Raw genomic sequence first — 15,204 nt, forward strand, 5'->3', positions numbered from 1 at the left:
ATTGGAAGGACTGATGCTGAAGCTGAAACTCCAATACTTTGGCCACCTCATGTGAAGAGCTGACTCATTGGAAAAGACCCTGATGCTGGGAAGGATTGGGGGCAGGAGGAGAAGGGGACGGTAGAGGATGAGATGGTTGGATGGCATCACCGACTCAATGGACATGAGTTTAGGTTGACTCTGGGAGTTGGTGATGGACAGGGAGGCCTGATGTGCTGCGGTTCATGGGGTTGCAAAGAGTCAGACACGACTTGAGCGACTGAACTGACTAACCTGAAACTGCTGCAGCATCCTGCGCCCTTTATTTTCCCTTGTATGTCTCATACTTTTGTGTGCAGAGCGTGCTAAGTGCGTCGCTTCAGTCATGACCGACACTTTTGCGACCCCATGGACTGTAGCCCGGCAGACTCCTCTGTCCATGGGATTCTCCAGGCAAGAATACTGGAGCGGGTTGCCATTTCCCTCTCCAAGGGATCTTCCAGACCCAGGGATCGAATATGCGTCTGTTACATCTCCTGCACTGGCAAGTGGCTTCTTCACCACTAGTGCCACCTGGGAAGCAAGTCTAAGCCATCTTCTCCTTAGGCCCTGTGTGGTGGCTGGTGTCATGCTTTAAACACAAATGAGCAGATGATGTTTATGCCTAAAAAGTTTATAAATTCTATTATTATTTATATTTAACAGGTATGATTATTGTGAACAAAATCCTTTGGGATCACATTCTTCTCTGTTTTCTGTTCCATAGGTATAATATGATAGTATATTCTGCAGGTAAAATTGTTCCTAGTTCCTCTATGCGGTTTAATACCTATTAGGACTATAAGGACCACAATATTGTACAAACAGTACAGTGCTTTCCTGAGTGCATCAAGGCTTTCAGACTGGCTCCTTAATCTGTTAGATTGAACCATATGAAATGGCCAATATTTGATCATTTTGGACAGGTAGAAACAGTAGTTTCATATGGTTCAAATTTCAAACTAATACAAGAAGTCATGGTGATTTTTATTTTTTTTTAATGTGCACTTGGTTTCTTTTACTAGTTTCTGTCTGATAAAATCTCTGCTTTGGGAAATATGGTATAGCTAAATGGGAATGTTTGATAAATGAATGGTGAGAAACATCTTTCCCGCTTGTGTCAAGGTGGGTGTGAAGCATGCTTCATTCAGACAGACTTTTTGGGTCCATCTGGGATCTCATGAGCCCATGGGGGATTCAGGGTGAGAACTCTTGAGGATCAGGCCTTGAAGACACCAGAGTTTGCCTTCCCACAGTTCAGGGGCCCAGTGGTGCAGGCTGGTGACCTGGGTACTGAGTAAATCTTGGGTCCCAAGGCATGTTTCTTTTGTTCATAGCCAGAGATTTTTGGTGTTATTTAGCTGAGACTGTTCAGACTTGTATCTTATATACTTGTGGGAAGAGACAGAATCAATTCTCTGGAATAGTCTAATTTCATATCTTACTATTACATCTGTTAAGTTGGGCCACAGTAACATTTTCAGAATGGTTAGATTGTTTAACTAGAAAAATGCTTCCATATAGGAGACTTACTGGCCTATTGGAAAGTGATAGAACATTTTGGAACCATATAATTGTCAGAGTCCTGAAGGAAATACTTCTTTTGGACTCAACAGTGGCAACACATTTGTCTTTTTTAGGGAACAGTGTTGCCAAAATAAGCATTTTTATTAGCTAGCAGATGGTTTAGTTATCAGGTTGGATTTTTTGGCTTACATTTAAAGGTTTTTCTTTTTGTGGTTGTTGGTTTGTTTGCTTTTGTTGTTTGGCTTGAACCTTAGTTCTGTTTAGAAAGTTGCTATTGTCATCAATCTTTGTGTATCTCACTTCCCCCAACCAGGAAAATAAATATCAGTGGTTTCTTTCTCAGCACTTTTTTCAGTGAAGCAGATGTTTGAGAATGGCCAACTCTGGTGTTCCTCAAAGACATTTTCATTGGTTCATGTTAAGCACAAAAGTAGATCTTTTTACCTAATCAGCTTGAGTCAGGCTGGTAGAAGACACTTAACCATGAAATAATTATTTCTAATTTAAGCTAAAATGCGATTGAGAAATTGTTATCTGGGAAAGAACATTTAAGGGTACTGTAGTTCTCATTACGAAGACAGCCTTTGTTGTAGATTTCTCTCTCAAAATTTTTTTTTTGGAAAACACCAGACAGTTCTTGATCATTTGCAGTTTATCTGTTCTGTTAGTCACTCAGTCGTGTCTGACTCTGTGCGACCCCATGGACTGCAACCGCCAGGCTCCTCTGTCCATGGAATTCTCCAGGCAAGAATACTGGAGTGGGTTGCCGTTTCCTTCTCCAAGTTTAACTGTACCTTTGACCTATTTCTTGAGTTATGAAAATATTTTTCAGAACTTATTTTCCTAAATGGATTTTTTTTTTTCACTTCAGCTTTTTATTTTGTATTGGGGTATAGACAATCAACAGTGTTATAGTTTCAGATGAACAGCAGGGGCTCAGCCATGTATATACATGTATCCATTCTCCCCCAAACTCCTCTCCTATCCAGGTTGCTACTTAACATTGAGCAGAGTTCCATACAGTAGGTCCTTATTGGTCTAAATGGATAAGTTCTTAATAGTGAAACACACTGCCCTGTTCTATATCACGTGTTAGAACATTTTGTAGATGTTTGCTTATGTTTGTAGTCCTAAAAGAAATATTTCTTTTCAATTGCAGAACAGATTTATCTGTATGAGCAGTTTCTAACTCTGGTGAGTTAGAACATTAATGCTCTTGTTATATTATTATAGGTGTTCTGTGAAAAAAATTCCCTGTTGGTAGTATCTATCTCTCTTACCTATGCACTCCCCATGCTGATTTATTTTTGAAAATATGTGTAAGAAAGCTTCCAAATACATCTGGTTGGTTCATTATTTAGTAGTCTATCTTTAAGATATGGTGTGGTATACTTGAGAGGTCATGGTAGACGTCATTTGGTACTTAAATTCATGGTGTTGTATCTGTGAGATAGACAACATTTTCCAGTGAACTATTCCACTGTATGTTGTCTGTTTTACTTTTCACCTGCTGTGTCTTGCCCTATAATTTTAATATATATTTGTGACATTATTCAGTGTTGTATGTCATACTTTTGAATCCAGTTTTGATTATTTGTCAAAGAGTGAACCTGTTGCTGTCCACTTTAATTCATCTGCATCTCTTGAATTTCTGTTGATGTTTCATCAACGTGTTATTTAAAAAGTGCTCTGTGGTCACTAAATTTAGAAAACGTGAAATAATTTATAAAATGATCACTTCCCATACATGAAAAAAAATCCTTTAGTGATATTTTTTCATCAGTAGTTACACACATTTCTAACTGTGTGTGTTGCTCAGTCATGTCCAACTCTTTGTGACCCCATGGACTGTAGCCCGCCAGGCTTCTCTGTCCATGCGATTTCCCAGGCAAAAATAGAGGAGTGGGTTGTCATTTCTTCCTCCAGGGGATCTTCCTGGCTCAGGGATCAAACCTGCGGCTTCTGCATTGGCAGGTGGATTCTTTACCACTGAGCCACCTTGAAAAAGCCCCATAGATGGATATTTAAGGATTTCTCTTCTAGTAAAGGCTGAATGTTAGGAAATACCTAAAAATCCGACCCCTCAGTGAAACAGCATTAAAAGTGATGGTTGGATTCACTGCCTACAAAGTTTTCCTTATACATAAACTTTATGGTACAAGTTACTTAAAACCACAGAAGATAAATATCAGGCTTCTAAACTGATGTTCTAGAGATCAAATATATGCATTTACAACTATTTTCTTCAAATTGTTTTGAGTACCACTTAGGAAGGTTAGAGTCGGGGAAGACAGTGGCCTTGCTTAGCTTCCATAATTATAGCTTTATAAATAGACTTTTCATTTGTGAAGGCCAGAAAATAAAGCACTGTGTCTTTGTACAGAAATAGAGGCTATTTCATGGTAAGGTTTTCAAATCTGTGAAGTTCTGAGACTATTCTTGATTGTATGTTAATTGTACTTGTATTTTGGGTCAAGAAAACATATTCAGAAAATTTGTAGTCTGCATGGTTAATAATAGTTCTGTGATAGAAACAGCACTTTACTGCAAATGCTGCTTTAAAACATGTTGGAAACACCCTCTGAGGTTGCTTTATCCATGTGGTAAATAGGTTCTATTAAAAATAATTTGAGTGAGCACTCAGTATAGGCCAGGCACCGTGCTAAGTGCTTTAGCTATATTTAAGAAAAATTAAGTGGCTTTGAAAGTTAACATTGTCATATAGTTTTATACTTGGAACATGAGCTGTTTGGGTTAAAAAAAAATCTTCATGCAGATTCTTACAAGCAAATTGAGTGTGGTTGTGCAGTGGGTGGTTTTTAAGCTTAAATATCTCAGCTGGATTTAATTACCTTGAGGGATAGGCTACATGATGGGCCAGTGGTTTACCAAATTATTTTTCATTTTCTGGATCTTGATGTCACTAAAGGTTAATGCATCTTCTTTTCTCTGCTAGAGACCCGAGTTAAAAATCCATTTTAGAGCATAAGTAGAAATGAATTTGTTGTTGTTTTTCCTCCTTGGGGACACTTTGGTCATTTTGCGAGGCAGGCAGTCTTTCCATCTGCAATTGCCCGCAGCTTGCACCAGGCATAGGGTCTCTCATAGCAGGGGCGGTGGCAAGCCAGTGTGAACAGGAACTGGCAGGCTTCAGAGGGCAGAGCTGGCCCAGGGCTTGTCACTCTTTCATTCCTCGATTCTGTCTTGGTTAACGTAAGGAAACTTATTTGCTAGCGACATTTGATTATAGCACATCACAAAACAAGTGATGTATTTATGGCGAGGCCATTGCCTTTTCCTCCCTATCTTAGGCTGCTTTGGATTTGGCAGCCACAGAGTTTTCTGTATTCACTGTCCATACTCCCCTAAGTTACTGTGTATGTTAGGATAGATCTGTGATCAACATTTTTGATCACTGATGTTTTATGACTTCTACTGTCTTTTGATTGCTTTTGTATAAATTTTTAAGGTGGGTGTTTATATCCATAATTACAATTACCCTAAAGTAGTGCCCTTGGTTGGGTTCCCCAGGTGGCTCAGTGGTAAAAGAATCACTTGCCAATAGGAGATGCAGGAGACGTGGGTTTGATCCCTGGGTGGGGAAGATCCTCTCGAGAAGGAAATACCAACCTGCGCCAGTATTCTTGCCTGGGAGATCCCATTGACAGAGGAGCCTGACTGGCTGCAGTCCTTGGGATTGGAAAGAGTTGGACATGACTGCATGACTGAGCACGCACATGCATAGTGGTACTGGTTATTGCCTTTATCTGTATGAATGAGGACTATTTAGATGTATAAGCAAAGCAGGGGATAGTCATTGAACATTAATTCCTTGAGGGAGCTTGGTAGGGCTCTTTTCCCTGAGTTCACTTGTAGTCATCTCTTCTCTATTTTTATTATTACTACTACTGCTGTCATTATTATTGTTAGTCTTGGTGTTTCTCTTTTCCTATATATATAAAAAGACAGAAATAAATTTTATATATATGGATGCCTGCTGCTGTTTAAGTCGCTTCAATCATGTCTGACTCTGTGCGACCCCATAGACGACGGCCCACCAGGCTCCCCCGTCCCTGGGATTCTCCAGGCAAGAACGCTGGAGTGGGTTGCCATTTCCTTTTCCAATGCGTGAAAGTGAAAAGTGAAAGTGAAGTCACTCAGTCTTGTCCGACTTGTAGCGACCCCATGGACTGCAGCCCACCAGGCTCCTCTGTCCATGGGATTTTCTAGGCAAGAGTACTGGAGTGGCTTGCCATTGCCTTCTCCGATATATATGGATAAATGAGATTATATAATACATACTGTTGTTTTTTTTCCCCCTCCTTTGCATTTAGCACTTTGTTTCCCAAATTCCCTGAGTCCATCATCTTCTCCATTTGTTGTAGGTATTGCTACACCATTTTTATACATTCAGTGCTTTTTGTCTTAAAATCTTCCAAATTGCACTTTACACCAAGAGAATCTGCCTCTTCATAGTTTATCTTCTATTTACCTTTCAAATCCCATTTCTTCTATCAAACTGAGTCAGTCCAAGGAGAGGTGAGAACTGCTGTTGTTTGCTTGTAGCTTTCATGTAAAACTGCCTTTCCCTCTATGTGTATGTGAATATAAGAAAGAGCCAGAGAGACTTGACTATGTGTAAATATGTGTGTAGACTTAGGCTAACCAAGCTCTGACTCATAATGGCCCTGAGAATTACTAAAAAAAAAATTGATATAGTGTGCTTTTACTGAGTCTTAATCTTAAAAGGTAAGTTTGACTAAAAGTTGGTCTAAATTATTAGTACATGAACTTCTTGTAAGGATATAAAAATAATTATTGGGAAGTCATTTTGTATGTGTCCATTGATAGGCAGTGTGTATGGGAATAAATAGCACATACAACGTTGAGGTTCTTGAGGTGCCTTCATGTTTATCATGATTGTTTTCTTCAGCAATATCTGTTAAACCCTTCAAGAGCAGAACCAGGTCTATCCACTCAAAGTCTCCTGTGTACTGATGAGGTTCTCACAAACTCTTTTGACAGTATCTTTGAAAAGATGAAAGTGAAAGTCGCTCAGTTGTGTCCGACTCTTTGCGACCCCATGGTCTATACAGTCCATGGAATTCTCTAGGCCAGAATACTGGAGTGGGTAGCGTTTCCCTTCTCTAGGGGATCTTCCCAACCCAGGGATTGAACCCAGGTCTCCTGCATTGTAGGCGGATTCTTTACCAGCTGAGCCAATAGCCTTTCATATTAATAATATTGTGGGACTATTTTGTTGCCTGAATCGTTTTCTTCGCTCTCTCCAGGTGTCCGCAGTCGAGTCTTTGGAGGGCCCACTGCTCCAGGTGGAAGGACTGAGTGACCTTCGGCTGGAGCTGCACAGCAAGAAGATGAACTTGCACTTGGTTCTCATAGACGAGCTGCATCGGCACCTGTACATCAAATCCACCAGCCGCGTTGTGCAGCAGAACAAGGAGAAAGGGAGGATGAGGTTAGTCAGAGAGGCTCTTTGCCACAGCGTCTTGTGGCCGTGTAGAGCTTTTAGGGGTATTATTTGTTTTCCAGAATATGGTTGTAGTTTATTTTACTTCTCTTTTTAACGTACTGTCTCTGAAAATGTAAGACGGTTTTGTGATAACAAACGCTCCCCGTTCTGAAAGGCTGACACTCAGTGTTTGTTCATCCCCTCACTTCACATTTCTTGTGGTCCTTTTATGTCAAGATACATAGGAAACATTTACTGTGGGCTTTTAATGTACTCGATCAGAGAGACTCTGGTATATCTCAGAAGGGAGAGAAAAATCCTTAAAATGATAGTGCAGTCCTCCTAATTAAGAAATATAGGCATATGAACTGAAGTTAGAAGATTGTTTGTTACTTAGAGCTGTGTATCATCCTCTTTCCGGGGCAGTTCAGGCGAGCTTGAGAGAGAACACTTTTGTTTTATCCTTGGTCTGGGTGTAGCACAGTCCTGTGATGAAGGGCCTGGGTGGACTCCGAACATTTATTAAGTTAGGGGAGACCTGGTAGGGAATAGATCAGGTGGTAAGATGGTAGGACAGTGGTGTTACTAACGTGTGTCAGATAGCTGTGCACGGCGTATGTCCTTCCAACATTGTTTCAGTTCAGTTCAGTCGCTCAGTCGTGTCTGACTCTTTGCGACCCCATGAATCGCAGCACACCAGGCCTCCCTGTCCATCACCAACTCCCGGAGTCTACCCAAACCCATGTCCATCGAGTTGGTGATGCCATCCTGCCATCTCATCCTCTGTCATACCCTTCTCCTCCTGCCCCCAATCCTTCCCAGCATTAGGGTCTTTTCCAATGAGTCAACTCTTTGCATGAGGTGGCCAAAGTATTGGAGTTTCAGCTTCAGCATCAGTCCTTCCAATGAACACCCAGGACTGATCTCCTTCAGGATGGACTGGTTGGATCTCCTTGCAGTCCAAGGGACTCTCAAGAGTCTTCTCCAACACCACAGTTCAAAAGCATCCATTTTTTGGCGCTCAGTTTTCTTTATAGTCCAGCTCTCACATCCATACATGACTACTGGAAAAACCACAGCCTTGACTAGATGGACCTTTGTTGGCAAAGTAATGTCTCTGCTTTTAAATATGCTATCCAGGTTTAAAATAGCCTTAATCTAACTGAAGAATTAAGATTCTTCAGAGGGCAGTTGAGTTGAGCACTGTGTTATTATTGACACTTTTTCATCGGCTATAGATGAGAGGAACACTGGAAGCAGTGCATGCTGGGAATGAAGTCTGTAAAATCCTATCCTGTTCAAACCCAAATCAGCAACTCTGTGATGCTTCAGTTCAATCAGGGCCTGTGACAGAGAAAGAGGAGTTTCCATCTCTTTTCTGCAGTTGGGCACTGGAAAATCTTAGGCACACAAACTAAGCTATAGGCATGTACCTTAGACTTAACCTAAGCACTGGATCTGCATACAGCCTTGTTGGAGAGTCAAGTGGTGGGTGGGAGCAGTGCTAAGGAAATTCCTTCCAGAGTGTCTGGTGGTAAATAGTGGATCTAAATAGATTTTTTCCTGTGCAAGGATTAAAAACAAAACCCCCTTCCCGTGTAAGCATAAGGGAAAAAGCATTACATTGAGGTCTCAAAGAAGAGTATTTATTTGAAGGAAAGGATTTATAAAGCTAAATAGGAAATGTTTTAGGAGACTCAAGCTCAAGGTTTGTCAAAAGATGCAAGATGATGTAGATTACATAATTGCTCAAAATTATCAGCCTTCCCTCTCCACCTGACTGGGAGAAGTGTATTTCCTTCTCTCTGATTCTTGGGCCCTGGCTGTTGCTGATTGTTAGCATGTAACACGAGGGGCCTGAAATGTGCTTGTGCCAGGGAGCATGCCCTGTCATGCCTCTGTCACTGCCATGATGTTGTTGGTCCCTGGAGGAGGAGGAGAGTCATGTGGAATCGAGCCAAGTTCAGCTGAGCTGGCTAGCCTGAGTCAGCCAGTCACCAAAATGTGCTTATTATTGAACATTACTGAGATTCTGTGGCTGTATGCAGCAAACATATAGCTTCTATGAAATGATAATGAGGAGTTATATGAATGGGATTGGGCGAGATGCAAAAAGAACTAAACAGGAACAAAATGTATGGAAAAATCAAAATAATAATAGGGAAATTCAGTCTTTTTAAAACACTGGAAGAATAGAATCAGTGATATGGAGGGAAAACTTATCATGAAGAAGGAAAAGACAAAATGATGAGAGAAAGATAATAGGTGTGAAAGATGGAGAATAGTGATCAATAAATGATTTTAAGCACTGTATAGAATGACATTAAAATGATAGTGTTATAGGTAGAATTGTGTCCCCTTAAAATTCATGTGTTGAGATCCTAACTCCCAGAACCTGACGGTGACTAAATTTGGAGCTAGGGTCTTTCAAGAGGTAGTTTAAGTTAAAATGAGGTTGCATGGGTCCTAATTCAACATGACTGGTGTCCTTAAAAGAAAAGGAAGTTTGGACACACACTTCTGAAGAGGGAAGACCATGTGAAGACACAGTGATAAGACAGCCATCTACAAACCTAGGAGAGAGGCCTCAGGAGAAACCTACTCTGCCAACATCTTGTTCTTGGACTCCTCACCTCCGGAATGGTGAGAAAACAGATTTCTGTTGTTGAAGCTGCCCAGTCTGTGGTACTTCGTGATGACAGCCCTAGCAAATTAATACAGAGAGAAATAGTGGCAGTACTTACAGTGTAAAGAAAGAGACCTACTTAAACAGACAAAAAGACCTTGGTCTGCAAATCAAAATGATTCAAGGTAAAATTAGTGAAAAACTGACCCTTAGTATCAGAAAGCTTTTTATGAATTTAACAAAGAAATACTGTAAGCACCAGGGAGAAAAATTATGTTCCCTGCTCTGACAGTTATATGCCCACCCGACCCATTCTCACCTTTATTTTTTTTTTAAGTTATTCATTTACTTTTTATTAATTTTTGGCTGTGCTGTCTTTGTTGCTGTGCGCGGGCTTTCTCTAGTTGCGGAGAGCGGGGGCTACTTTTTGTTGCAGTGGGTGGGCTTCTCACTGCATTGGCTTCTCTTGTTGCAAGGCACAGGCTCTAGGTACACAGGCTTCAGGAGTCCTGGTGTGAGGTCTCACTTGCTCTGTGTGGCATGTGGAATCTTCCCGGACCAGGGATCGAACCACAGCTTTGGCAGGTGGATACCCATCCACTGTACCAACAGGGGAGTCCCCTTTCCTTCCTCTTTTAATGACAACTCTTGTTCTGTTCATGGTGGCCATATATCCAGCTAAAAGACTACATTTTCCATCCTGCTGCCACCCTCCTGTGTACCTGAAGGTGATTAGTGAGACTTCTACTTGCAAGATGTTGAATCAGGGCTCATAGGAACATTCTTCAGAGGTGCCAGCAAAACTGGTATGCTCACTGTTTGCCCTTTACCTGCCTTCCTTTACTTCCTGTCAAGGACTTGGATTGGGGCTGTCGTCTTGGACACTAGGTGACCTTGAGAATGGGAATCAGATCTTAAACTCTTTAATGACATGGAGCCTCCATTATACCTCTGAGTGGCATTTTTGTATCTTTATATGAGAAGGAGGAAATCCTTTTGATTTACTCAGGTCACGGCTGTTTGGGTCTTCTGTTTATATGTAGTTGAAACAAGTCCTGATAAACAGATAGGAGCAACAGTGAGGCTCACCAGGATTTGCTTTAACACAAAATACTGGAAGACAGCAGAGCAAAGTCTACAAGGAATGAAAAAGGGTTGGGACCAAAAATCTCTATATCCAGCCAAGTGTACATAGACAGCACAGCAACATTCTCAGGTATAAATTAACACAAAATACAAATCTGGAATTCTTTTCCTGAGAAAAATGTTCAAAGATGAACTGTAAGATAGGAACCAGAATCAGCAGCTTGAGAACAATGAAGTTTGAATCTGCTACCAGGACTGACTACACAGCATTAAATATGTAAATTTGCATATGAACAACTGAGATAGTTTTTGTAATAGTTTGAAATATTTTGATCAGAAATATAAGCTGAAAACTTTTTGAAAAAGAAGGTCTATGTGATTAAAGAATACTCTGTAAGAGTAAACAGAATTTATATCCCTATATTAAGTTAGTAGATACTGGGAAATATGGATAAGCTGGAGATGGAAAGGAATGCTGAATTCTTAAGATGAATCAGAAGGATTTTAATAATTATAGAGAAAATATGTTTAATTCTTTTAATTTTGTGTTTATTAACCTAGATATGTATAAAGATTTTTATATTTAAAAGTCAGAGAAGACAGAAGCAAATAAAACATATTCTTTATTATAGAGAATGATGTTTTAGCCAATATTCTTGACTACAAATAGCAGAGTCAGTCCTGGTAATAAACAAGGAAAGAAATTTAGTGGAAAGTTATCAAGTAGGTCACAGCATCTAAGGAAAGTGAGTCTCTATAGACAGGCTCTAAAACCCTGGAGGGACCAAGGGAGATGAAGCAGCTGGGTGTACATCACAAGCAAGCCACAGGAAGGGTCTGGTCGGGTTGTGACATCATGCCCGCAATTGCTGAATTTTCAAGGTGAATGATCTTTAAATGTCACTTCTCTCTTTCTTTATTTCCTCAAGATTCAAAGTGTTGTCTGGAAGCTTCCAGTTCTTGGAGTCTGAGACATGTCAACTTGTATAGCGGGAAGAAGTGCCCTCTTTTTCCTGCTTTGACCCAGATCATGGAGAGTCTCTCCAAATACAAAGATTGTTCCAGTTGTTGGAATCCAAAAGCAAACACCCAGCAGCAGATTTCTACTGTAGGAGAAAATGAAAGAAGTCACACAAAGGCACAGAGAACCTAGGGCTTAATGTTCTATACAGGGCGATCCAGACGCTGTTGAAAAAGCATGTGTACATTTTTGTGTGTATGCATGATTGTGTGTGTGTGTATGTGTGTGTGTTTAGGGGTGGAAAGACTCCTTTCTGTTAACTGTTTTGAAAGGCATGAGTGCTCAGTCGTGTCTGACTCTTTGCGACCCCATGGACTACCAGGCTCCTCTGTCCATAGGATTCTCCAGGCAAGAATATTGGCGTGGGTTGCCATTCCCTTCTTCAGGGGATCTTCCCAACCCAAGGTTTGAGTCTGGGTCTTCTGCATTGCAGGCAGATTCTTTACTTTCTGAGCCACCAGGGAAGCTTATTTAAATTTTCTTTATATTTTCAAAAAGAATACTTAGTACCTTTATAAGATGAAATCAGTAAAAAAGTTATTTTAAAAATGGTTAGTCCATTTACTACTTGCATGCATCCTGAGTTTAATACTTGATTTGATCTTGCTTCCTTGGACACTCTAGCTCTTTGGGGAGAAAATTTCAGACCCATGGATTTTGGTGACCATATTTGTCCCTGGGTACATAAAGGGTGTCCTTGACTCTGTTGTATTATTTACTCCCTAACTATTTTGTCTTTAAATTTTTTTCCTTTTTATGTGTGTCTGTTTTGTTATCTTTCAGGGCTTTCTCCCTCCCTCTTGGCTTAGATATTAGCTTCACTTTATTTTGTATTGCATGTCTTCTCTCTTGGGTTATCATTTGATACCATGACTGTTTCTGACTTCTCTACCCTCTGAATCATTCATGATTCTTTCTGTATGTTCAGGCAGATCTTAGAACTATAGAGAATTACCATGCAAGGCATTCCTGATTCATTATTCCGTTACATTTTCTCACTCAGGGCACATTATCTTCGACAGATCATTCTTAGCTGAGTTTGATTTAACCAACTTTTACGAGCACCTGCTCTTTGACAGGTCCTGCACCAGCTGTTGGGTTATGGGGTGAATATATTAGTTATTAGATTTACAACTTAGAGTTCAGATCACCTCTGTTAAGTTTTAGCTCGACAGTAAAATCACCCAAATGAGCTGCTGCTGTGAATTTTGTATATAGGTGGACATATTTATTATTAAATGGAGGAACAGAAATAAGTTCTAATTAAAATGCAAACATTTAATAAGCTGTTAGCACTTCTAACCTTTCTTAAAAAAAAAAAAGAAAAAGACTTCATGGCTTGAAATACTGAAATGATACACATTTTGAAGTAGATCCTTACTGGTTGGATGGATGTTTAATGGTCAGAAAGTCCTAGGGGTTATAGTGGTAGGGGGTTGTTTTTGGCGTGGTTAATTTTGCTTTATAATTTTCCTATCTGCCACCATGTGGTTATTAAATATCAAGGCACTCAGTTACAAAATACAGTTCCTGATTTTGGGAGGAGGGGTGCTATCTTATTCTAGAAGGATTTATGTGTATCATCTCTTTTTCAAGTCAGTTGTGAACGATTCTGAATTGATTTAAAATTTGTAACCATATTACAGCTATTAAGTGTTGATGTGAAACTTGAAACCAGCTCTACTGGATTCTTATCAGAAATCCTGCAGAAAGTCAGCCATCTGGGTTCTGATCTGCTGTAAAAGATGAAGATTTAAGTGACCTTAATTAACCTGTCCTGTGCCCCATCTATAAGGAATACTCTGAGGTGGACTGTGGCTGGATTAGACTTCCTGGAACATGCCGCTCTCAAAAGAACTGATGTGCTTGGATAATCTGTAGGGCTCTGACTTATAATTTAAAACTTTGAGTTGTATTCTGAGGTAACCACAAATTAAATTCAACCAAACTTGGGTCACCAAGTGGGGAAAGGGGTAGGAGGGAAGAATCTTATTTCTTTTAGTAATTTTTTATTTGGGTAATGCTTTTTCTGTGTTCCATATTAAGGCTTTTTTTTTTTTTTTTTTGCTATCACTTGGAATAGTTCTTTGACAGCATATTGCTTAGCTCAGTAACCTGAAGTATACATTGGAATTGTGAAATGTCTCATGAATTTGCCAATCCCTAGAGTGGAACCAAATGGCCTTTAATGTAAAGGGCAGTAAATGCAGGGGGCTCTACTTCAGGTGCTGCTAAAGCCTCCTCTAATCAGGTCTAAATTGTATAGTAAACTGGTGGAAAGACTTTGTTTAGTTTCTGCTCAGGCCAAGGGAATCACTGTCCTGTCCTTACAAATTTAAAGCAGTAAGAGCAGAACCTCAACCTGAAACCCACTTAAGTTTCACAGATCTTGCATGATCTTTGACAAGAATTCCAGATGCACTTGTGCCCAAACATTTAAGGTGTTAGGTATTCTGTAGATGCAGTGATTGTCCCAGCCTAGCTTTGGTATCAACCTTCTGGTGTGTCTTTAAGTTGATCATTTGGAGCGCGTCAGGGGCGAAAGACAGGTGATGTAGCACTTCTGTTTTTAATAATTACAGCTTAAACTATCCAGTAATTTTTAGTCCTGAAAACGGACACCAGGACGCTACCCAGGATTACTGAGAAGTCTTTCCATCTAATGAGATAGTCTCGCTATTTCCTAGTTTTGTATCTTCAGTAGAAATATTTCAAAGTGGCATGTGACCACTTGATGCAGAGTCTGGGTTTCTCTATAATAAAATCCCTTTGCCAAATGTAGGAGTTGCAGACTTGCTACTGGCAAGAGTGAAGCAAATGGGTGAGTAAAACTATCCTGTTGTGGGAGCATTTTCCTCTAGGAGTTGAGTCTTGATAAAAGTGTCAATGCAGGAATCCCACTCCTGGGAAGCTAACAGAATCACCTGATGGGACCTGCAAACTGTATCTGGGCAATAATGTTGGAGTTACTTGAGGTGGCAGGCAGGATGCCTATGTTCTGATGTGCTTGGGTGAGTAGCTGAGCCAGCCAAGGAGAGGTTGGATGATTGAGAAACAAAGGATTCTTGGTTAATCTGAAGACTTCATTTGGGAACCAAAAATCTTTTAACAAATAATCTCTTGAACCTTGAGCCACATATTTCCCCTGAAAAGTGCATTTTTTCCAGCAAAATTTTGTTGGGGGTTATGTTATTGAGGAACAGAGATGAATATATGGAAAAGTTATTTAATGGCATAGAAATCTAAAGACCTGCAAGGAGACTTAAAAATCCCAACCCTTGTTACAACTTTTTAAAAGATTGTGGAATTATCAAAGTGCACATGAATCAAGTTTTAATATGCTGTATGATGGGTGGATGAGGCTGTCCATTGTACCATTTCTTTCTTTGAATTCTCAGGCATGGTTTGGCAGTGCAAAAACTATGTGTCATTAACAAATTCAATAAAAGTAAATAT

General features: G+C 40.1%; 1 protein-coding gene across 2 annotated transcripts in view; it reads left to right on the forward strand.

Moving 5' to 3' along the window:
- Nucleotides 1-15,204, forward strand: part of EXOC4 (exocyst complex component 4) — an 811,527-nt gene that overhangs the window by 47,293 nt on the left and 749,030 nt on the right. For both annotated transcript variants that reach the window (XM_043871686.1, XM_043871687.1), the window contains exon 4: nt 6,837-7,021. In XM_043871686.1, coding sequence (XP_043727621.1) covers nt 6,837-7,021 — 185 coding nt within the window. The remainder of the gene's footprint in view (nt 1-6,836; nt 7,022-15,204) is intronic.

Source organism: Cervus elaphus, chromosome 18 (assembly GCF_910594005.1).
Source record: "Cervus elaphus chromosome 18, mCerEla1.1, whole genome shotgun sequence".
NCBI lineage: Eukaryota > Metazoa > Chordata > Mammalia > Artiodactyla > Cervidae > Cervus > Cervus elaphus.